The following is a 25,377-nucleotide window of genomic DNA, read 5'->3' as shown; positions in this document are numbered from 1 at the left end:
TTGTTAAGCCCACATGTTGCCCTTGTCTTTGGTCGTGTATTGAACGTATTAACCTCTGTTTGGTGAGTTGTTTCATGTTTGTAGTCAAGTCTTTGTGTTTTGTTTGGATTTTGGATTTCACACTGTATAATAAAGCTGCACTTGGATTCATCTACAGCTAGTGGTGGGCAGAGCGAGACTTCATGAAACACTGAAACAGTCGAAGCAAATGTGCTGAGGCTTCAAAACAATTCAACACCCATCTCTACGTTGACATCTAGTGGTCATTTTCAAGTATTGCTCTGAAACAGCATTGACAATGAATCAGTTAAAGGAGTCCTATTATATGGCAAGCCGTTTTAGCTTAAATTGTTCCCAGCCTTACTCATCGTAATTGCATTTTTACTAGTAGTAAGAATTGATTTAGAGAGCTCTCTAACTGGCATTGTTACTAGTAAGAATTTAATTGTAGAGCTCTCTAATTGAATTGTTACTAGTAAAAATGCAATTACGATGAGTAAGGCTGGGAACAATTTAAGCTAAAATGGCTTGCCATATAATAGGACTCCTTTAACTGATTCATTGTCAATGCTGGTTCAGAGCAATACTTGAAAATGACCACTAGATGTCAACGTAGAGATGGGTGTTGAATTGTTTTGAAGCCTCAGCACATTTGCTTCGACTGTTTCAGTGTTTCATGAAGTCTCGCTCTGCCCACCACTAGCTGTAGATGAATCCAAGTGCAGCTTTATTATACAGTGTGAAATCCAAAATCCAAACAAAACACAAAGACTTGACTACAAACATGAAACAACTCACCAAACAGAGGTTAATACGTTCAATACACGACCAAAGACAAGGGCAACATGTGGGCTTAACAATAAGGGTCACATGACAAACCAACCAATGAGGAACAAGACATGACTTGGACAACCAATCAGAACATGACACAATGAACAAAGGAACAAATAGCAGGGGCAAGTTCAAGCTCAAACCGGTGTGCACTGTTTTGCTAAGGTTTCCGGTTTGAACGACATGTTTCCTGGAAACGGTGTGAAATAATAAGGTCATATAGATCCAAACACAGTCTTGGAGGTAAGAAGTGGATTATCCTTCACCTGAAGTGTTTGTCTTTTCGTCCTGAAATGCGAGGTAAATGTTGGATCACAATAATTAGGAACCACAGTTTCCACAAATCCCTTCACTCGAATTGGGATGTTCTCATTTATTCTGGACAGCAAGGGCAGTGACTGTTACATCGAGCGCATTTTGCAGTATTAAACATGTATTTATACCGATTTCATCAGGCTCCGAAAATTCTTCAAAAAGAACACAAAGAATGGCCTTCTCAGTTGCCATAGTTGCAACTCTTGCGTCATCAGAACAGTGTTCAACGTACCACCGTTTGCATTTAAAAAACGTTTTGCACCGTTTTGTCGGGGCTGAACGCAGGCCAGGAATACAAAAGGGCAAAGGAACAACATGAATAGACGGGAACCATGACTAAACTCCAAAATAAAAGACATGAGAGCAATGAACAAGAAACACAAACCCCACGTTACACAGAAATAGTTATAAAGGTTTAAATATGTTGAAAAGAATGTGAGAAGGATACCTCTAAAATAGGGATGCACCATATTGGATTTTTGCCGATATCCGAAATGCCGATATTTTCAACTCATTTTGGCCGATAACCGATTTATTTCCTTTTGTTTGGAAACAACACCAAGTCTCTGCTCTGCAGAAATGATAAGTAAATTATTTAAAATTTTGGTTAGTTTTTAAAAATAACTTATTTGTTAGAATTAAATAAACAATAATGAAGTTCTTTTATAATGACAGTGCATTGAAGATTTGAAAATAACTATAAATAAACTATATTCAGTCGCTGCATCCCCCCACCCCCCCCAGAAAGATGCAGTAGTAACCTTAACATTTTATTTTAAGATTTAACATTTTTTAATGGTTTAAAGCAAAAGAGTTGTAAAAATTCAGAAAATCTTTCAGAGCTCATAAGTTTTGTGTATTTTGCTTTCATTTTATTAGAAGTAGGCCAACAGCGCCCCCTACGGAATTAAAACTCCTTACTGAGCGGTCATTAGGACGCGGGGGAGGCTGCCGCTGCACGTGCTATTACTGTTTACTCTATCACACACCAAATGCTCATTCTGTACAGTGCATTCTCAGTTTTAATGCAGCGATCCAAAACAGTGAATCCAATCCCCATTCAGGCAAAACTTTGCTTCAAGAATGAGCCACACTGCTGACGTGATCTAATTGCTAGCACACCCTGAGCACATGTGAGTTAATGTATTCCTCTTATCGGCAAGACATATTGGCATCATTTTTCATATCGATATGATGCAGATATTTACATTTAAAGCCTTTATCGGCCGATTCCGATATTGATCCGATAATATCGTGCATCCCTACTCTAAAACTTTCTTTTAAAAACGTTTTCTTCTTTTCTTTTAATGTTTCTGTGGCTCAGTGGTAGAGCATTGCATTAGCAGCGCAAAATATTGTGGGTTCAATTCCCAGGGAACACACATACTGGTAAAAATGGTATAGCCTGAATGCACTGTAAGTCGCTTTGGATAAAAGCATCTGCTAAATGCATAAATTATAATTTTTTTTATTATTACTAAAAACAGATTCACAGATGATGCTAAAGTTGCTGCTTGCTAGCCTACTTTTCCCACCATCAAAGGCAGATAAAGAATGGTAAGTTTGATATGATCAATAGCGTTACATTTACATTTATTCATTTAGCAGACGCTTTTATCCAAATTGAGGACCAAGAGTTACCAATTGAGCCCAACTGAGTTACCAAAAGAGCCAAACTGTAAATACGTTAAAAAAAAATTGTCTGAACTTTACCTTTTGTATTTCTAGTTGTTATTTAGCACTCTTACATTTTCCTGAGAATCTCTGGTGCGTAGGTAATGGAAGTACAGATACACTGTTTTGCAGAAAGGCTGAAGTTAACTGATATTACTGTGAAATAAAAAACATAATCGAGCATCTGTAGGATATGCTGAACAAACAAGAACAAACAAGGCCCCGCCTTGCGACTTACAGGACTTAAAAGAGCTGCTGCTAACATCTTGGTGCCATATACAGCAAACCTTCAGGGGTCTAGTGGAGTCCATGCCTCGATGGGTCAGGGCAGTTTTGGCAGCAAAAGGGGGACCAACACAATATTAGGAAGATGGTCATAATGTTATGCCTGATCGGTGTATATAGCTCGGTAAAAGGTGAATTTGAACCTGGGTCGATCGCGTCAAAAGCCAGTTTTGAAAATTTTACACTTTACTGCCTACACCACTGAAGACATTGAGTTGAATGTGTATTTTTTTAAATCTTGAGTGTCCCAACCAGACATTGGTGGACAGAGTGTAAATAGCATTTGCCAACAAGCACGCTATTTGCACTTGGTGTAAAGACACTCTGGAATTTTTTTTCTTCCCCTCGCTTGGGCCCCAAGTGCGCAGGTGCCCGTGCCTGTAATGCCCATTGATAATCCGGCCCTGGTATGGGGTAAGTAGGGCACAAAATAATGTGGGTTTAGTTGTAACACACATGGTTTAAACTTTTCCACACATGCTATAGCATAGCAAAACTTATGGTATTTACAATTACTATATAACGGGAAAAAAGTGCCAAAATTCAAAAATCTTTTGAAGATATTGTTGAATTTAACCATAGCAAAAGTAAATTGGTTGTTATTGGTTAGTGTTGGAATTGGAATCCAAATAGCCGGTTAGACATTGTTTTTAGCTATTGTTGTTGAGATCTGGTCTGGTTTGGGAACTGAAGTGTGTCTGCAGATCAGTAGATAGTCAAGACAGTGGAGGGGATCATCTGAATCTCCCCTCAGAGAGACTCCTGCAGATAATTCTTCGACAAGCATTGCATCTGTAGTGCATATTGCTGACCCCTCACACCCATGCATGAACTATGTACCTCACTTCTATCTGGAAAAGGGTTTAAGAGTATCCATACTGCCACTAGCTGACACTCAAACAGCTTTTTTCTGTCAGGCTGTTTAACTCTTTCTCACTCCCTCCTACCCCACTAAACCGAACCCCCAACCTCCCCTGGAAATAATCTGATACTTTAATTCTCACTGCTCATAGTTTACATTACACTCTTAGAAAAGTCTGTGGCCCAATGTACAGTGTTAATATGAAGGAATTTTCTGTCGTGATTTTTTACAGGTGTTTTACCGATATTTTAAATTACACATTGCATTGTGTAGTGTTTTATGGTTAAAGGAAGTATTTGCAAATTTAAAAAAAAAAAAAACTGAACATTTTCTGCCAGGACATTATCAGTTTTTCTACAGATTTCTCTCTCTCTCTCTCTCTCTCTCTCTCAAATCAATTCAACATTTATGCTGATATAATAATATTGATCATTACATCAACTTAAAGGGGTCATATGATGCGATTTCAAGCTTTCCTTTCTCTTTGGAGTGTTACAAGCTGATTGTGCATAGATAAGATCCCTGAAGTTGCAAAGACTAAAGTCTAGAGAGGCGGGGCATAGAGGACCTACAATAATGTACAGTATTTGAAAAGTAATGTGTTTTTTGAACATTAAAGCATGTCAACATATTCTGTTACACCAAATACACAAAATAATGATCTTTAAAAAAGCATCATATGACCCCTTGTGTAATTTAAACTGGTTTTTTCTCTTGGTAACTTTGAATATTGGGCAGTGGTTTTCAGTTATCTATAATTCACTGCAAGTTATTTGAAAAGAGAAAATATTTATTATTCATTGTGAATAACTGACAAAAGGAATATGTGTGTGTGTGTGTGTGTGTGCATTCACTTTCATAAAACAACTCTATAATACATATTCAGGTGAGTAAAAAGTGACAAATAGACCTAATCTGAAACGTCAAGGGAGGGGAGGGAGCTTTTTATCATCACATTGATTTTTGAGACAGTATAGTAGATGAGGGAGAATGCTCCACTGGATTTACAGGATTAGTCATTTAAGAGGATAATTGGTCATCCCCGTTAACTCAAGGTGACAGTACCCAAGGATCAACAGCACTGTATGATGCTTCATTTTAGGCTATCTTTATTAGTCTATCAACAAGTCTACCCGCACACATTCTCTAATTTCCTGCGATTTAAATCATCTATACGCGTAAATCTTTTCAGACACTCGTACACGCGTGTTTGTGCCGCCAGAGGGTGGTCTTACATTGGATTCAACAGCCGCTGTTACAGCAGGAAGCGAGATGTGAGAGATTAAGTGCTTGTTGGGAAACTCGAATCACTTTAACGTATCGGTTCGTTCGAATGATCCGGTCAACAATTGATTCATTTGAATCATCACGCAATAGGGTTTACAGATAACCCCGCACTGCGTTTTACAGCTCTTTTTTATAAGCAATGAAATTAATTAAGTTAAATATCCTACTATTGTTTACCACTATATGTTTTTAATGGTTTTAATTGTTAAAGTGATTGTGTGAAATTATGCATTGTTGCAGTTTCAACCGTAATGATTACAACGGTAAACGAATAAGAGATAATCAAGAGCCTATACTGTTACTAATTTCAGACCATTTTTTTTATGCTGACAGTATAAATTATAATGCAAACTTTGTATGATATTATAAAATGAATACCTGGGGCAAATTTAACAGTAGCCTAATATAGTTTATTTATATTTGTTTTATAGTTTAAAACTCGCAAATTTCTAAAAATATAATAGGCTACTTACGTTGGTTTCATACATTTTTGAAATACGTTATAAATTAGTATTTTCCCTTTTTTGGCGGGAATAGTAAACAGCGGGATTCCCCTATTTAAAACGTCATGTTTATTTACTTTCAGAACGGAGTTATGTTGATAAGCATATTATACCGCCCATATATTCTATGAATATATAGCGGGGATTTTCAAGACAAGGTTTTTTTTTTTTTTTTAGAAAAGGCAGAGGGGATCAGAGTAGTATTTTCACAGTGAGGAACTAACTTTCTTTTTGATTTACAGAGGAGCCTTTTCTGTGGTGAGAAGATGTTTGAAAATCTCTACTGGTCAGGAATATGCTGCCAAAATCATCAACACCAAAAAGCTGTCTGCCAGAGGTGAGCTCACTCTGCTGAGTATAGCCTATCATATGCTGAAAATAATACAACTGGTTCAGTTGAGTACGGTGTTGAACTCTTACTACATCTGTAGATTTAACGTAATATATTATTGCATGTTGTAGTGTTCAATATTGTTCCATTAAGGGTTTTATTGTGGTTGTATTGTAACCACAGTAAGGTCATTGCTTTTGGTTACATGTACAAAACCACAGCTGTTCTTGGCCACATAGCATTAATTACCTAGTTACTAGAGCAAGCATACCTATTGCTACTTATCATATTTAGGGTTAAGGTGAACCAACCCCTAACCCTAAGTATTTAAGGTGTCATGAACTGCATTTTAAATTGTATAATGTTTCCTGAGGTGCACTTATGATGTTAGTAGGATTTTTACATACATTTTTACAGTAAATATTATTTAGATATAATAGTTTATATATAGTAAAATAATAAAGTAATAGTTTATAATAATACTTAATAAAAGGCCATTTCTACCCTGATTTTAGCCCTCTAATTTGAACACTTTAAATGGACGGGTCTCCTTTAAGTCTCCAAAGTAAACGTCCACTGCTATGATTGGGTAATAGCTCTGCATATGAAATACGTATTACATGTGGAACTCATTTACTACGTCTGTACTATCATAGCTGCTGAGATGAACTAATCCTTAAATGTGCTGGTTATAACATTACATTTAGATCTACTCTCATTGCAGCGCTGGTCATTGTAGGCTATCAAAGCCTTATCTGTCGAGCGAACAAATGCAATGACCTCACGATTTCTGCACTCTCATGAATGCTTTTCAGTAAAAGCCTGTGTCGAATTGGGATTGGTTTACCAAAGAATCCATAGTGAAATGTACCCGAACAAACAAATAATGCTCTACTGAGACAATCGCGTAGTTGAAAATAAACAGCCACTTTACTTTCCAACGTAACATTACCTTTCAAAGGATTCTAATGTTATTTTTAGTCCAGTGATCCTGTTGTGCTTCTCCTGCCTTCTTCTCCTGTCCTTCACTAATGCATCAGTGACTGGGTCAAAGAGTCCATGATGAAGAAGCAGGTGGTGATCTGTGTCTGTGCAGGCGGTCTTGTGCTGATTTAATCATCTTTATTACGTAATAAAAACATGGAAGTAGAAAGCAAGTCATTTTGGCAGCATGGTTTCAATAAAAGCTGTCTTTAGCTGTTTTAAAAAATCTCAAGGACAAGAATCTTATAGAAACTTTGGAGTAAATCAGTAAATAATCACCTAGCACCACCCAGAAATCTCAGCAACTGCATAGCAGTGCGCCCCAAACAAAACCACTCCAACCATAACTGCACAACGTCACCCAAACCACCCATAACACTGTTCCATTGTGGCTGTGAGGTTTGCATGGGCAAGTACCAGAAGGTATAAAAACCAAGTGCAGCCTTCGAGCCATAGGACATGTATTGAGCTGAAAGAGTTACTGAATCTAAAGCACTTGGTCATGTAGTTTTATAAAATTGAGAGAATTTAGCCATCCCTTAAATATTTAAAGGGGTCATATGATGCGATTTAAATTTTTCCTTTCTCTTTGGAGTGTTACAAGCTCTTGGTGCATAAAGAAGATCTGTAAAGTTGCAAAGACTAAAGTCTCAAATCCAAAGAGATATTCTTTATAAAAGTTCAGAGTCAGCCACACCTACCTAAAACGGCTCATTGGTTGCCGCTCATTCGTCGGATCCACCGGGCACGCCGTTCTCGACCCCGCCGCCTTAGCTCACTCCAGCCTCAGCTCACGCTAAGCCGGGGCTTCCGCTAACGCTAGCCCGGCCTCAGCTCACTCTATCCCAATCACAACGCATTGGATAGCTGGCCAATCACAGCACACCTCGCTTTTTCAGACCGATGAGCTTTGTAAAAATCGACGCGTTTCAGAATGGCGGGGCATAGAGGAGAAACAATAATGTACAGTATGTGGAAAATAATGTTTTTTTTTTTTACTTTAAACCACATAAACACATTTCATTACACCAAATACACAAAATAATGTTCTTTTAGCAACATCATATGACCCCTTTAATTTTTATCTCACCTATTCTGTGCCGAAAATGTTCTTCTCTAGATTTCTGTCATTTTGAATCTGGTGGAGTGCAGCATTTCTGTCTACCAGTTGTGCGTTTCCCAAAACATATATGGTCGCAAATTCTGTCATTACCAATGGAGTTCAATGGAACTTGAGACCATAGTTAGCTAACATTGCTTTTGGGAAATGCACCTCAGGTTACCACTACTGATTTAAACCGCTCAGTAACGTTTGATCATGACATGGACAAGTCTACAAAGGAACTCAGTACTTTCCTGCGCATCACAGAACCCTGGAATAGGCTTCTGTGCTGTCTTTATGTTACTGCTCTGTTATGTTAATCAGCAAACCTTGTATTTTTGCATGTGTGTGCAGCTTGTAAAATAGTTTTTCTTTTTGTTCTTTTTGTCACTTTTATTAAAATGGTACAGTGCACATTTTTTTTATTGTTATTATTTTATTATGATTAACAATATCTTTAGACTGTAGCTTTGCCTTTGCAAGTTGGCTTAACGTTTAAAAAAAAAAATCACTTGTAGTAGGTACCTTCAGAAGCTTGTGACATCACTTGCCGCCCACTGTAGAGCAGGTCCATTTCTTACTTATTTTGACCTTCATGGGCCAATCTGTCAATAGCATAATAGGCCAGGGGTGTTGTGGAAGCCTTGTGTTTTATGTCTGGCTGAGCTTTCAGAGGCAGCTGTTTGCTGAGTGCAAGCGTGGGATGGCTCTGGCGTCCCAGTATTGACTCCTACTGTGTCTTTAATAGACTGTCAGGCGAATGGAAAAAAGAAGTCCTTTGTGTATAAGAGAGACCCCTCACTTGGTTACTGTGAGGGGCACTAAGAAGTGAAGTGCTCCTAAAAAGAAAAGTAAGCGTCGAGCCCTGTACAGAGAATCTAACAGTAAAAGCTGAAGGTCGACATGTATGAGAAAATGTTGGAGTAGGGTAGTTGGACGTAAAATTTTCCTCAAAAAATAATCAAAATTTTTTTAATTTTTCAAAACAAAACAAAATAAGTTTTTTTTTTTGGACCTGAATGTTATGACTCCACTTTCAGGTATGTGCAATGTAAATGCAAAGAAGACTAGATTCTTTCAATTTTGGGTCAACTGAAAGGTATCTAAATTCAGCTCTTTTAAAGAGGACTCAAGTGTAAAAATCCCTCAAACACTTTGATCAGAACATAACTTGAATTGGACATAATTTGCTCATTTGTATTTTTTCATGCTCTGTTTAACTATTTTATTGTTTTTGTTTTTTAGAAGCAATTGTATGCTTTTCTGATATTGAAGCCATTACATCACAGGAACCCCAGGGAAAACTTTTTAATAGGAAAATATTTTTCCCTGGGTTCCTGTGATATACATATACAGGGCTCCAGACAAAAAAATCAATTTAGGAGCCATTGGCTCCTATAAGAAACAAAATTAGGTGCCACATTTTTTTTAGGTGCCATAGAATAAACATTTTTTTTACATTTTAACATTTTTCCATTTTGAGAACCATATACAGTCTCAAAGTATTGTTTATTGCACAGAATCTGTGCCAATATCATGGACCATAATCATTTCAGCATCACTTTGCCATTGAGTGTAGTTTGAGCTCCTCCTCAATGTGTCCTATAAATGTTGTCATATGTTTTGCACACATCCAGTCTGTTTTTCTTCATTAGTAACATGCAATTAAATAGGAGGTATTGAATATTACCTTTAGCTCCTTGCATTCTTTCTTATCATGTCAACAGGTTAAGTAAAAATATGCATATGCGATACAGGGCATAAATTAAGCAAAATGCTCCTATTTATAGTTATTTTTTTATGACTGACTGATGAGCTTATGGATGCGGAATGCTTATTCTGAGGTAAATGATTGTTACGTGGCATTATTTTCAAGTTTTCCACATTTTCTGCAGTTTGAAACACTGTATGAGAGACATTTCAGTAAGATGTACTCTATCTTATAAAATACCTTTTGGTGTCCATTCATGTTTAATTTGTAGGCCTACTATCGTAGTAAAGAGATAGATAATGACAGGTTCACATGAACTGAGGTGGTAAAGCAAGTGCTCATGCCACATTAAAGAGCACCAAAGTGGTATTCATTGTTTGAATTTCGTTATGAATTTGGCAGAATTTTAAAGCTGATACTTTGTTTATTAAAATGTAACAAAGCACAAAGCTTATTGTGATTATTGGAAGGCAAGTGCGCTACAAATAATATGAAGCTCACGCATTAACAGAACACAGCAAATAGACTAAAGATCTTGATAACAAGAAGCCATATCGATTATAAACGAATTGTTAACGATATATTGTTAATGTCCACACAGCTGACAGCTTTACCTGTTGTAGTTTGTTCAAGTTGCGCACAAAATAGACACTGCTTTTCTGCACACACTTCTCACGTCTCCACTCCCTCATCAACTAGAGCTGCTTTTTTTCACTAAAACTTTGATGTGCATCGCCTCAGTTTATTAGGTAAACATAACAAAATATTTGATCGCTAAAACAATCAGAAAAAAAAGTAATTACATGCAAAATCACAACATGTCAATTTCTGTAGTCGCCATTGGCCACCTCAGCAACAACTTCACTCGCAAATTAATATTTTAGGTCGCAGTCTGGAGTCCTGAAATTATATATATGCATATAAAGCCATATCGCACGAGTACAAGTGTCATATTGCAAATACAACAGTTTGATGGCACAAATGTGTAAATATATAAGAAAAAACAAAGGAGTGTCATTAAAAAACCCTCTTGAGTGTGGAACGACTTTGGCCACGGATTCACATCTCAAGTTGACAGTTTAACAGATGAGCACTAGCTTCTGTTATTAATTCGAAAACATCACTATAGAACTAGTAACGAAAGAACACTGAGTTGCTTCATTGAAGCTATTATGTGTAAAAGTATTAGCCTGGTAAAATACTTCAAAGCTCTATGCTATAAGCTGTATGCTAAAAGCATTGTGTAGAGTAAAGTATTATGAGAGAAAGATTGTCTGAGTGAGTGTGATTACCTGCATCTATAAAACATTTATTGTTCAGGTCAATCTCATATTCATAACAAATTGTTTTAATGTCCTCTGAGTAGGGTGACCAGACGTCCTGTTTTTCCCAGGACAGTCCCGTATTTCAGCTCTATTTTTAGTGTCCCGACTTATTTTGAAAAAATTATGTTTTGTCCCGTATTTCCAAATTTCTTTATGACTGGGTGATCAGAGCAAGTAGTAGTGGCAAGTGTTCTGTCATGTGAGAACAGACTAATCAAAGGTAACTAAGCTTGTCGTAGGACAAATTGCAGTAAGTGAAGGTGGGATAGGCGGAATCACTCTGAATGACACACAGAACAGAAGCACTCTCTCGCTCTCGGCCGCACACCTGCGCGATCCCAGTTCTGCGATCAGTTCTCCTTGCGCCTTTATTGTCAAATACACACAGCTGTCAAAATCTCCATCATGTGGAGTATCTCACGTAAATGCAGTCAGTTACGGCTTAAGTGAACGTAAACAGGTGGTTGAAAACCAGATATATGTGTCAGTATATTACGTTCATTCGGTTTTAAAGGGACAGCAGCCTAATTAAATACCTGTCTGTCTCATTAGTGTTAATCAAGCAACAAAATATGTTAAATAAATGTATACATGTTAAACCTACTGTATTAGAAAAACAAGTTAATTTAATATTTAATTTGTATCTATTGTATTTGTCTTATGGTTTGTAATTTGCTTCTTTATTTTTATATAATAAATAATTATGTATGTGGTGTGTGTGTGTATGTGTGTATATATATATATATATAATTTAGCTGTCATGAAATAACATTTCTCATATCGTGGGCATATATCACCCCAAGCAAGTTCAAACAACTACTTGTAGAAACTATAAGAAATATATATAGAAATATATTCTGTGTATAGAAATATATTCTGTGATAAAATAACAGTAGTATTTGTAAAATTATAGTGTGTTTGCTCCACCGCCATGACGCGCATGATGAGTGATACAAACATTGAAATGGCATAACTGGTATAATATCGCACAGCTGGAAAAAGCTCACAGTCAGTATATCAATCATTGTGTGCGTAAATATATATATTTTCCAATTAGTGAGGAAAAAAAATTAACTTAAATGATTTTAGCAAATGGCTGCAATATAACAAAGAGTGAAAAATTTAAGAGGGTCTGAATACTTTCCGTACCCACTGTATATATACATCAGTGTTTCCCCTAGGATTTTTTTCAGGGGGGGGGGGGGGGGTAGGGTAGACCCCCCAAAACTACTAGTGTTGCGGAGCGGGTGTGTTACGGATACGTGGTGTTGTCATAGACGCGGCGCGAAGTAGGTGGTTGTTTGTATCGGTGAATTTCTAGAGTGAGCTAAACTGACAAAGAGTGCACATATCAGCATTCTTGATCACTGTGATCAAGGACATTGTGACAGGAACCTGAAACATTTCAAATTATGTTCAGTCAAAGGTGTTCTCTCACTTGCTTTAGCTTTCAAAATATTTGCTATTGCAAACTGTTGAACCAGTAGTTTTGCTCAATTGAATTTACCTGCTCCTTGATGGCCAGGAAGTTAACATCTTCCTTCTGGAAGATCTTGGAGAGACGAGCCAGGTGTGGAAGAACATCTGCCTGCAGGTGAAGCAGCTATGAAGCGGTATGTAGCAAGGAAGGAATACAGCCCTTTAGCTGTAGGACATTTCCTGACTTCTGCCTCCTCAGCCAATACTGCCAGGACTGCACTAATGTTTCTCTGCAGATTCAGTATGGCTTGGTGTTGCGAAAGCCACCTAGTATCCTTCACCTCCTAGACAATGAAGAAGAGAAAGCAGATAAATTGACAGTGAGATACTGATTTAAGTACATGTATGCTATGAGACAAGATGGGAAATTTCTCACCTTGATTTTCAGGTCAGTGATCCCTAGAGCATTTGCAGCTGACTTCATGGTAGCAGTGCGGTTTGCACTGTTTCTGAAGTACAAGTGCAGTTGCTGGAGGTGCTCCTTGAAGGTCCTCATGTACGGCACATTGTCTACTGCATCTTTACAGGCCAGTGAAAGCCTATGGGGAGCACAGTGTGCACAAAGCAGCCGTGGCCAAATGTCTGTCAGCTGTTTTGCCACTCCGTTTCTTCGTCCTATAAAAGTTTTTTTTAGAGAGTTGATTAAAAACAATAATTTTATTATTAAAACAGACTCTAAATGAAGGGTTAGGTGAATAAGATGCTTAACCAGCCAGTATAGACATTTAAAAACCCCAATCACAGCCTCATGTTCAAGGACAATCATTGGTTCAAAGGCGGCAGTGACAGTGTTGCCTGTTGGTTTTATTTAACATTTGAAAAATTAAACAAACATGCATTGATTGCCAGTACACAGACTTCCAAATACAGTTCTGAAATTAAAATAGACGTGACACCTTTCATCAACTCCACGTGACATTGCATGGCAGCTCTATGGTGATCAGAGGATGCGTGTTTGTCCAACTTGTCTTTTCTGTAGGACTCACAGGGAGACTCAATGAAGACACGCATCTCTTTACCCCTTGTAGCTGGCTTCTTGTGTTGCCGACATAAGCGACAGAACATTCCTTAATGAATTGAAACATTTGGCATTTGGCTACTATCCCCATGTACTGAAGCAAGCAGGAGAGAAGAGACTAGTTGACAGCTTGTGATTATCTCACAATATTTATAGGTATTTAGCAGTGATATTGTTGAAATTTTCTATGTACAGCGAAGTAAGCTAATTGCCTGCACACAATATGATAGCATTATAATATAACAATACTGTATGTTAGGGATGTGCGGTATACCGGTACTGGAAAAATACCGGTATTTATTATATTTCAAACGGTACGATATCATCATTTTTTCTCAATTCGGTATTTCATTCGCTGCTGATGAAAACATCTGTTGTAGGGATGTGCGGTATACCGGTACTGGAAAAATACCGGTATTTATTATATTTCAAACGGTACGATATCATCATTTTTTCTCAATTCGGTATTTCATTCGCTGCTGTTCCAAAGTGTTACCCAAACTGACGCGAAACCGGCAAGCATGACAACGGAGAAACGACAATGGATAAAACAGGTGAAACTCACTCTACACGTCCGAAATTAATAAATAAAGAAAGCGGTAGAAGTGAAATATGGCATTACTTTGCCTACAAAATTTATGAAAAAGGTGAACCAACCGACCTTAATTCATAAATCATGTGCTGCCATGGGAACATTTGTCACTCGCTCATCCTGATTTGTTCAAGGAGTTAAAAGATCAACAGGTAAATGGGTCTCTTTCAACGGATTTAATTTAGACTTTTATTTTAATAAGATCAGTAATATTATTTTTAGTATTAGTAATAGTGATGAAGGGCATATTACTCTTAAATATGATCGTGGTTTTGCGCAGCTTCTCGGTGAACAACGGTTCTGTGTAGTTAATGCTGCTCCATGTGAAAGCCCGCAGGTGATGGAGATTTACCGCTGATTACAGAACCGGCTTTCTGACAAGATGCGCATTAAATATCGCATGCGATTTATCGTGCAGCCCTACTCCACACATACAAGAACATGGAAGAGACCAGTGCCACAGAAAACCCACTTTCTCTGTGGAAAAGGCATGAATCAAGCCTCCCCATTATTTCAACATTTGCCAAATATTACCTTTGCATGATATGAAGGCATGATCCTATTTTAATTTTATCTCTTCAGTTTTTTTTCTTCAAAATCAAAATCTGACCTATGTTCAATGTAGGTTTTTTTTTTTTTTTTTTAATTTTTGTTTGCACAATTTTTCATGCAGAGTTCTAAGCAGTGCGTTTAATAAAATTGTTTTCAATTCACTTATATTTTGAGGCTGGTTATTTGTCACCTATGGTATCGATTTAGAGGTATTAGATCCTAGTATCATACCGAAGTCAAAATTGTGGTATCGAGCCATCCCAACTGTATGTAACGACAAAGTTTAAAGTGGCTTTATAAATTAATTAAAAATATAAAAAACAGGGTGTTATTAGATGTATGCATCACCTTTTATGTCAAATTATATGGCTTTTACCAATCAAATTAAATCATTGTCAACAAAATCCATCTTTGCAATGCAGAGGTGACACCGAAGTGGCATTAATATATTTACACAGCATTTACAATTTGTCTACATAAATTTAATTCAATATGTAATATGAAATTATTTCTAATTTTAACTTTTTAATTAAAATGTACTTTAAATATGAAACTTAGCTGCCATTAGGTAGTTTTAAACAGTGAGTCATTCATTCAACCGATTTGTTCAAACAACTGATTAATTCAGGAATGAAGCAAGTGACCGTCTTTATTGAATGGGTCATTTAATCATTAATTAAACTGATTAGTTCAAAACGCCAATTCAGTTCTTCATTTTGAAATTTTCAATGGTGAAATAAAGAAAAAAACAATATTGAGTCTAAAATGTAACTCACCATGTTAACTTATTGTTTATTTAACTGTTTTATAAAATAAATATCACATTTGCAACCGTGCTGATTCGGGGAAAACGACACTCTTGCTTGTGTGATATTGTAATATAACTACATCATATCCTAATGATATAATTATAAGTCAAAAACTCATTGGGGCAAAAATGACAGTGTATCTTGAATTTTGAGGGCATATAATGTTAACTGTATATATCAAGCAGTGAAAGCGTGAGTGACAAACTCAATGTCAGCTCGCACATCTTTAAAACAATAAGCTAATTACTATATCATCATCGACAATACTTATCACACATCCCTACGCACATAAATAATGAACTTACAACTGTTACTGAACTGACATTTACCTTTCTCTTCCTTCGCGTGCAGGAGGCAGCAAATGCCGCAAGCCCCACGAAATGTCACGTGAACAAGCAAATCCACAAAGAAAAAATTATAAAAACAATATGTACACTAATTAGATAACTTAGTTTTAATTCGGTAAATGATTTAGATATGTCTAAGTCAAAGTGTCATCTAAAATTTAAGACCTCTCATAAGACTTTTTATGGCCTAAATTAAAAAAAATCTAATTTAAGACTTTTTGAGGATCCGAGGGAACCCTGAAAAAGCAAAATAACACATGACGTGCATTCTTTGCTCTTCATTTTCTAGAAATACAGTTTAAGAAACTTGCTGTATTTTTGTGTAATTAATTAAGAGAACCCACTGCAGTCCTAAACACAACTTCCCACCTCATAAATACGAACTTCCTAGGAGGACTTGAAAGCAGGAGCTTAAATTATTAAACTAGTAACATGTAAATCGCACAATTTACCTATGCTTGTTTTATAAAGCCATGACTTGTATTCGGGGTCTTCAACCCAGGCAGGATCCCACCCTGAAGTCCGGTGCTTGCTTTTGGTAATAGCACCGGTTCTTACTCCCTCCTCAGAAAGTTGCAAGGAGCTTGTATTTGGATTGCTATCGTCAGGTGGCATCTCCACAGAGGCTGGCTTTGCTTGAGTAGTTTCTCCGGATTTTGTTGCTTTTAAGAAATAAAAACAAATTTTTGCCTTTTTAGGATTGTCACCTTCTCCATTCCTCTTCGACATTTTTACCGCTAAAGCAGTCTTGCCAACTTCTTTCAACTGAAAATAGCTAAAGCCCACTTGAAAAGTAGCTAAATGACGTCATACGTTAATTAGCATATTCATAACGTCATTGTGTCATACCTTTTACATTTGTTTGCCTGTGCTCACAAACTGTATTTTAATGCAGCCAAATTCTCAATAAAACTGTTTTCACTGATATATTTTTCTGTTTCTGTTGTCAGACAACGGGATGAATATGAAATAGTGACTGAAACGCAGCCCATTAAGACTAGATAACCAGCTCTCCCTTAGATGTTAAATCGCACAAAAACCCTGATTCATAATCAGTTGTCTAATTAAATCAAATACACATAAGATAAAGAGAATGGCTGTGCTGTGATTTCGGCTATATTTGCATGTAAAATAGAGTTCAAGCGACAGAATATCTTTTTAACTGAAAGCGCTGCTCCTCAGCCGCTCGCTAAACAGATCAGATGCAGAGAGAGGTGTGTGCGCGCTGGGAAAGAGAGACCTCGCACTCGTGCGGCAGTACCCGTGAGTCTCAGAAACTAAATAAGGTTTGTCCAATAAGTGTCTAGATTTGCCGCTAGGCGCTTTTTTGGAAAAAAGTCGCTAAAGGGGTCTGAAAAGTCGCGAAGTTGGCAACACTGCGCTAAAGTTAATACATAGAGCTTGTGCGTCTTTTTTTCTTTTTCTTTTGGAATATAGGCTATTTTTGTTATTCTTTCAGATGGTTTTCAAAACAATGGTAGGGGAAACACTGTATATATATATACAGTGCGTACGGAAAGTATTCAGACCCTCTTAAATTTTTCACTCTTTGTTATATTGCAGCCATTTGCTAAAATCATTTAATTTAATTTTTTTTCCTCATTAATGTACACACAGCACCCCATATTGACAGAAAAACACAGAATTGTTGACATTTTTGCAGATTTATTAAAAAAGAAAAACTGAAATATCACATGGTCCTAAGTATTCAGACCCTTTGCTCAGTATTTAGTAGAAGCACCCTTTTGATCTAATACAGCCATGAGTCTTTTTGGGAAAGAGGCAACAAGTTTTTCACACCTGGATTTGGGAATCCTCTGCCATATATATATATATATATATATATATATATATAGGGAATGATATGTGAGTATGTGTGTCTGTGCACTGTTCAAATGTGTGTCAGACTCAGAGAGAGAGACAGCGAGGGAGATGGAGAGCAAGAGAAGCCCATTTAATTTTCATCATGCACTGAAGGTCACCTCTGGGATTCCCTCTTCTTGACTCTGGGTTCGCACTCTGAATATTAAAGAATTTCTAGTTGGAAAACTCTCACCACAGGGATTTATTGGCATGTTGATTCTGAATCAATCTCTCCCCCTTTCTTTTTTTCTCTCTTGCACAGGTAGTAGCCCATATAGACTGATGCAGAATTGTGTTAAAATAAATAGCAGTGAGCTCCTTTGATTTCAAAAATCCTGCTTAGGCTTTGACAGTCTAAATGCACGTGTCTAGCCAAGTGATTATGCATTGTTGCAGTATCATGTTTGCTTGTTTTGTCTTAACATTCAATGGTTATTAAGAAACAAAAGAAATTCCTAGTTCTGTAATTCGGTTCCAATTCATCAAGTGAAAACCACTGGACTGTCAGCAAAGAGTAGAATGTAAAATGCCAAATGTATAATTCAGGTATTTTAGTTGTTAGATCAATTATTAATGCTGTACTGGCATAGTCATTTCTAGTGTAATTTATAACCATTTTTTCCTGTCATGAATAGCATGTTCAGAACATTTCTATAAGTGAAAGATGCTCCCTGGTCTGGAGTATTTTGACATGGTCGTAGTTTCATTAAATGTACCTGCACTCACTCACATCGTTAACACATCCATTCACACTGGTGTTTTTCCCTCAACATTTAAACAGGCTCGTATAACTCCACTTCTTAAGAAACCCACTCTTAACCCAACTCTTTTAGAGAACTACAGACCAGTTTCCCTTCTACCTTTCATTGCAAAAACACTTGAACGAGTTGTGTTCAACCAAGTCTCAGCCTTTCTCACACAGAACAACCTCCTGGACAGCAACCAATCTGGTTTCAGAAGTGGACATTCGACCAAGACTGCCTTGCTTTCAGTTGTTGAAGCCCTAAGACTGGCAAGAGCGGCCTCCAAATCTTCTATACTTATTTTTGCTGGATCTATCTGCTGCTTTTGATACGGTGAACCACCAGATTCTCCTGTCAACCCTACTGGAAAATGGAATCTCAGGAACCGCACGCCAGTGGTTTGAGTCTTATCTCTCAGATAGGTCCTTCAAGGTATCTTGGAGAGGTGAGGTGTCCAAGTCACAACATCTAGCTACTGGAGTGCCTCAGGGCTCAGTTCTTGGACCACTTCTCTTCTCTGTCTGTATTGCATCACTAGGTTCTGTCATTTAGAAACATGGCTTTTCATATCACTGCTATACTGATGACACTCAACTCTACCTCTCATTCCATCCTGATGATCCGACGATAGCTGCTCGCATCTCAGCTTGTCTAACAGACATTTCTTGTTGGATGACAGACCATCACCTTCAACTCAACCTGGCTAAGACAGAACTGCTTGTGGTTTCACCATCCAGTTAGGCTCATCAACCATAACTCCTTCAAAAACAGCTAGAAACCTTGGAGTTATGATTGATGATAAGCTGAATTTCTCAGACCACATTGCTAAAACTACCCGGTCCTGCAGATTTGCTTTATACAACATTAGGAAGATCAGACCCTTTCTTTCAGAACATGCAACACAACTCCTTGTTCAAGCTCTTGTCCTATCCAGGCTGGACTATTGCAATGCTCTCTTAGCAGGCCTTCCAGCCACTTCTATCAAACCTCTACAATTAATCCAAAATGCCGCTGCAAGATTAATCTTTAATGAGCCGAAAAGAACGCATGTCACACCTCTGTTCATCAATTTGCACTGGCTACCAGTAGCTGCTCGCATTAAATTCAAAGCATTAATGTTTGCCTACAAAACTACCACTGGCTCTGCACCCATTTACCTAAATTCATTACTTCAGAGTTATGTGCCCTCTAGAAGCTTGCATTCTGCAAGTGAACGGCATATTATTGTGCCATCTCAAAGAGGCACAAAATCACTTTCACTGACTTTTTCATTAACTGTTCCCTCCTGGTTGAATGACCTGCCCAACTCAATCCGAGCAGCTGAGTCCTTAACCATCTTCAAGAAACGACTAAAAACATATCTGTTGGGACAAGGCTTGGGACATTACATTGCTAAAAAATCTCAAGGATTGGTAAGAAATGTCTTGATGTGGTCTCGAGGTTTTTGCTTGTGCGCACCCATTAAGTCCATTATAATTTATTGATTTAGAAGAATACTACACCCCACAATCCCTTCATGGCTGCTATATGTTCCCTTTTTCTGAACATGCGCTGGTACAGTATAGGGCCTTTCGCACCACTTTAGTTCCAGAACTAAGGGTGTATTCACACCAGGAAAGTCTGCTAGTTCACTTGCTTTGGTCCGGACCAAATACAATGTTGATTATTTTAGTTTGGTGTGGTTCACTTTCACACTGCCCTTTTTGCAAGTGAACCAGAAATTCTAAACAAAATCACATGTGTGCTAAGGTCATCCATTCATTGGACTGAAATTCTCAAGCAGGGAAAAACAAGAAGTGCAAAAACAGGCTAATCATGGAGATCTTTCATAGTGCAATTTTTATTCTTTACTGATTTGGTGTTGTCAGATACTAACGCAATATGAAGAAACTTATGAGCTTCATATGAGAATGTCAGACGATGTTGAAATTACGACTTGCCTAAAATAGAATCTATAGATATAAAATACTTAAAGCACATCACAATGCATAGATGCGTATCCAATCTTTTGTGTGGAGAGTGGAAGCTGAAGCGCGTTTCAAGACATCAGTGGAAACAAATTAAATACGCCGTCATTTTTGCTCATAAAGGTAAGGTAAAAATAATGCATCATTCAGAACTGTAAAGGGTCTATTTTTATTTGTGTGCACTCACAATATCAAGAAAACTTTGTGCTTTTGTAAAATAATAAAATAAAAAACAAATAGGATGCGCTTGCCGTCTTGGGTCTTGAACAGGAGCGCTTCACAAAAATGAACCAAAACTCCGCAAATATTTTTTTTACAGACATGATGAATATATCAATAAAAAGCTTTAAATGACTACAAAACGAAAACATTCAAATCCAAAACAAAAACTCTTATTATGTAATCCGTAAAGATGCATTTCTTTCTAAAGGCGCGTCCAATGATGAGATGGCGAGTCAGTATCATCAACTTCATCTTTGCGACACTGACTCATAAAACACTAGTTTATTAATAAATAATTCAAATATCTCCTTTCTAATTTCCCCTAACATAGTCATGGTAATTTTTACGGCAAGCTTTAGCCTATTTAGCACACTCACGTCACGTTGCTGTGCACCATGGTCACGAAAACTCACCATTTGCATCTGTTTTTAAGTATTGTGGTTTAAAAACAAGTGATTTAAGCCATTGAAATGCAAATAAAATTGAGTTCGATTCAATCGAACCAAACAAGACAGGTGTGAATACACCCTAAATGTACAGTACAAAAGTACTGGGACGATTTTGCGTGAACTATTTCCCAGTACTATTTAAAGGGTTGCATTCGCTCCGACAGTGTGTACTAGGAAGTGACGTAAGCCGATCAACAGCGACGTCATTTGTGCGTGGCATTCAACAACGGAAACAAAAGGCTTGCTTGAGATGAGCAAAATCTGCGCAGAACCGATCACCGGTGATCACCGCGAGATGCATGCCGGTTAGAAAAATTCGAGTTACGTCCGACTTGCTCTGATGTCATGCTGACGTGTGCAAAAAATCTCTCGCGACGGCGAGGCGGCTGTGTCGGATTGTGCAGTCGAGCGCAGTTGCCCTCCACTGACTGCGCTGATCAAAAGCATGATGGGAAACGACTGACTGACGACACAGCTTAATTGGTTCAGACAACCGTGATGCTGTGTTCTCTTCTAAAATGAATTTTTTTTTATCTGGTTCTATGTGATTATGTATTTAAATTATGCATTAATATTCCCAAACAGTATGACAGTGCGATCTCTGTGTGAGATATGTGATTGTTGTCATATTTCTATAAAAATCTAAAATACATGTTTGTATTAAAGTAAAAATGGATGATAAATACACCTTTTGTATGGAATTAAATAGCAAGCACTTTGAGTGTCTTGTTCATCATATTTATTTTCATATAAAAGCATCAGAACTGAAATTATATCATGTTTATAAGCAACACAGCACATGAGTGAGAATAACGCGATATCTGCCTTTGATCTCATAGGTATCTGTTCCACTTCGAGAGGTCAGAACTGTCCGTCTTGCCTGCGCTTATTTCACTCCTCCCCTTACTGCAGCCGCCTACTCTCGCCAACATTTTAGGCGAGGCGAGGCGCATCTCAAACAATCCTAAAGAAGAACAACGTTATCAACAGGAGGATGGAGGACGCTGTGATTGGAGCTGTGTTTTTGTTGTGTCTCGCGGGTTTCACAATAATGGACATGGAATGTTGACATATACGTAAAGCGATTGAAAGAACGGAAAGGAGGACTAAGAATCTCCAACGACAACTGGCAGTGCTACATTTGTTACAAGTGTACTTCAGCGTCCGTCCATCTATTGATGTTCTCCATACTTGCGAAATAAGTTGACACAATGTTTACAGTATGTTTACACAGCGTTTTAAATCATGGCGGGTGAGGGCGTTTTCATACGCGTTTAGCCAATCAATGTCTACTTACGTCACGGGTAGTACCAGTTGTGCTGGTTAGACCCTGTTCCAGAGTAGGAGCTAATTTGGTTCTCGAAAAAGGCAGTCCAGTACTAAAATCGGACCCAGTTCCGGCAGTGCGAAAACGCAGAAAAGTGGATAGTTCCACAATTAGTTCTGGTACTATGAAAAGGTTCCCGCAGTGCAAAAGGCCCTTATGAGCACAGAGGACTACTGTCCACCAGCCTACTGTATGTACTATATGGTCACCAGTATTTCCCACAGGTTTGAAATATACTTGCGGTGGTAGCTAAATCCTCCTATTACACACGGCACAAAAATGGTCTACGACATGTGACAAATAACAAATAATGTGTGATTTTTAACAATATTTTTTATTTATGCTTATTGAAATTTATTGTAATTATATAGGCTACTATTACATTTAATTATTCCTGTTATGCATTATTATGCATTTTAAATTATGCAAAATTACAGCATTTAAATGGTAGAGTTCTCCTTGCTTGTTCATGTAGTGTCTCTCTCAGTGAATGGGTAAAATCTATATATTGAATAATATGTATCAAATAATGTTCTTTGACTTTTCTTCCTGTGGGGAAACATCCCAGCCAGAAACTACAATAGTTTCCTATGATTTAAATGGATTTTAAATTAAATACAATTTATTGTTAAAAAAAACTTGTGATTTTTAATTATAAACAAGCCTGAAATACACCTGGACTCTTATTTTGAAATGCCTATACTATTGCGGGCTGTTCCTTCAGATGAGGTGATAAAATATCCATTACAATATGCGTACAACCATCTAAAATATATTATATAAAGGTCATAACATATACAGTGTCATAATTCATCAACTCGAGTTCATAAGCAACAGCTTGGCATAAAGGTGCGCTATTCATTGATTGAGAATCACTTTAAAGCAGTCTGAAGCACCACCTTGTGACACTGCAACACTCTTTTTTTTTATGAAAACATAGCCTTTTGAAGTTTAATAATCAATAGGCTGTATCGCATTTTATGTTTTTCCATCCCAAAATATAAGACATCTTAAAATTATCATTAAGACGTTTGTTTTACCATTTCATGTATTGAAGACTTTTTATGACATTAAATTTAAGAAAACTCACCCGGAGCGATTTTGTTTTATTCGCACTCGTGCTCCTAAATACATTTTACAGTTCACACACATTTATTTTAGATTGAAGCGCCCGCACTGTCGATCCCTGTCTTTGTCTGTGAAATATCCACCACGTCTTTGCAGCGCACGAGGGAATGTCAGCGGGAGGAAACAGTTCTCGCGCACACAGAACGAGCAGATATGAAATGTGTAGGGCGAGGGGTGATTTTCCACTAGTTAATCGATCGCGGATGGTTTCATTAATTTGGGCAGATAAAAAAGAGGTAGAAAAGAGAGTAAAAATGTTTCTCCAAATAGGCCCACCCAAGTAAAGTCAGTGGGTGTTTCTCAAACGGAAGGTTGCATCCTACGAAGGATGCATATCTCGGCTGCCACGTCATCAAATGTCGCTGAAGTCAGAAGGATCCTTGGAAGGCAGCCTTCGTTTCGCGTCCTTCATTCAGCTGAATTTGAAGGATGCATGGGATGTATCCTCCGCGACCTTCATTTACCCACAATCCTTTGTACCCATTCCATTTCATTAAAATAAACTGACGAAAAACGAGTCAGTACTGAGCTTGTCTGAATTTATTATGCAATGTAGTTAATAATTAAATGCAATGCAAAGGATAGATGTTATCTTTTGTTTTGGTGTAAATTATTTACTAAACGCTAAGCTGCCAGTAATTTAAGCCATGGGGAGACTAGATGACTGTGATTCATTGTATTGCATTAATACACTGTAAATAGGTTGCTGTAAATTTTACATTAACTTACTGGCAGCTGGATGCCAGTAATTTACTGTAAAATTTTTTACAGTATTATTAATGTAATTGCATTTACAGTACAATAATGTCTTTACGGAATTGTATTTACAGTATTATTACCGTATTTTCATTTACAGTATCAGTACTGTAGAGTTTATTTTCATTTAGTTTAAACATTTTTTACCTGTAAAAAACAATCCAATTGTGATACTGCACTGTAAACCATGATTTTTACCATCCCAGCCCCCACAAACAATCACAATAACTCGTGAGCTTTAGTTCTGATAATATTATTTTTAATTGTTGAACATTTTCTTTTTAAAAGTACAAATTACAAATCTTGACCTCTCAAATGCACCTGGGGACTTTGTATCATGGAAAAACATACACATACTGAAAAGCAAAAATTGGCAAGTACACTACCAGTCAAACGTTTTTGAACAGTAAGATTTTTAATGTTTTTAAAGTCTCTTCTGCTCACCAAGTCTGCATTTATTTGATCCAAAATACAGCAAAAGCAGTAATATTGTGATATTTTACTTCTTAAAATAACTGATTTCTATTTGAATATATGTTAAAATTTAATTTATTCCTGTGATCAAAGCTAAATTTTCAGCATCATCACTCCAGTCTTCAGTGTCACATAATCCTTCAGAAATCATTCTAATATGCTGATAAACATTTTTTAATATTATTATCAATATTTAATACAGTTGAGTACATTTTTTTCAGGATTATTTGATGAATAGAAAGATCCAAAGATAAGCATTTATCTGAAATAAAAAGCTTTTGTAACATTATACACTATACCATTCAAAATCTTGGAGTCAATATAATTGTTTTTTCTTTGGGAAAGAAATGATAGAAATTACTACTTGTATTTAGCAAGGATGCTTTAAATTGACTGATGATAAAGACATTTAGAATGTTACAAAATATTTATATTTCAGAT

General features: G+C 37.1%; 1 protein-coding gene across 1 annotated transcript in view; it reads left to right on the top strand.

Moving 5' to 3' along the window:
• The first annotated feature begins 5,505 nt into the window (after positions 1 to 5,505).
• LOC107561529 (calcium/calmodulin-dependent protein kinase type II delta 1 chain) overlaps positions 5,506 to 25,377 on the top strand; it is a 149,938-nt gene continuing 130,066 nt past the window's right edge. Inside the window, exons 1-2 of the mRNA XM_016245993.1 lie at positions 5,506 to 5,517; positions 5,974 to 6,094. Coding sequence (XP_016101479.1) covers positions 5,506 to 5,517; positions 5,974 to 6,094 — 133 coding nt within the window. The remainder of the gene's footprint in view (positions 5,518 to 5,973; positions 6,095 to 25,377) is intronic.

Source organism: Sinocyclocheilus grahami, unplaced genomic scaffold, assembly GCF_001515645.1.
Source record: "Sinocyclocheilus grahami isolate Dianchi unplaced genomic scaffold, SAMN03320097.WGS_v1.1 scaffold777.1, whole genome shotgun sequence".
NCBI lineage: Eukaryota > Metazoa > Chordata > Actinopteri > Cypriniformes > Cyprinidae > Sinocyclocheilus > Sinocyclocheilus grahami.
This window is presented reverse-complemented; position numbering and strand designations above follow the sequence as displayed.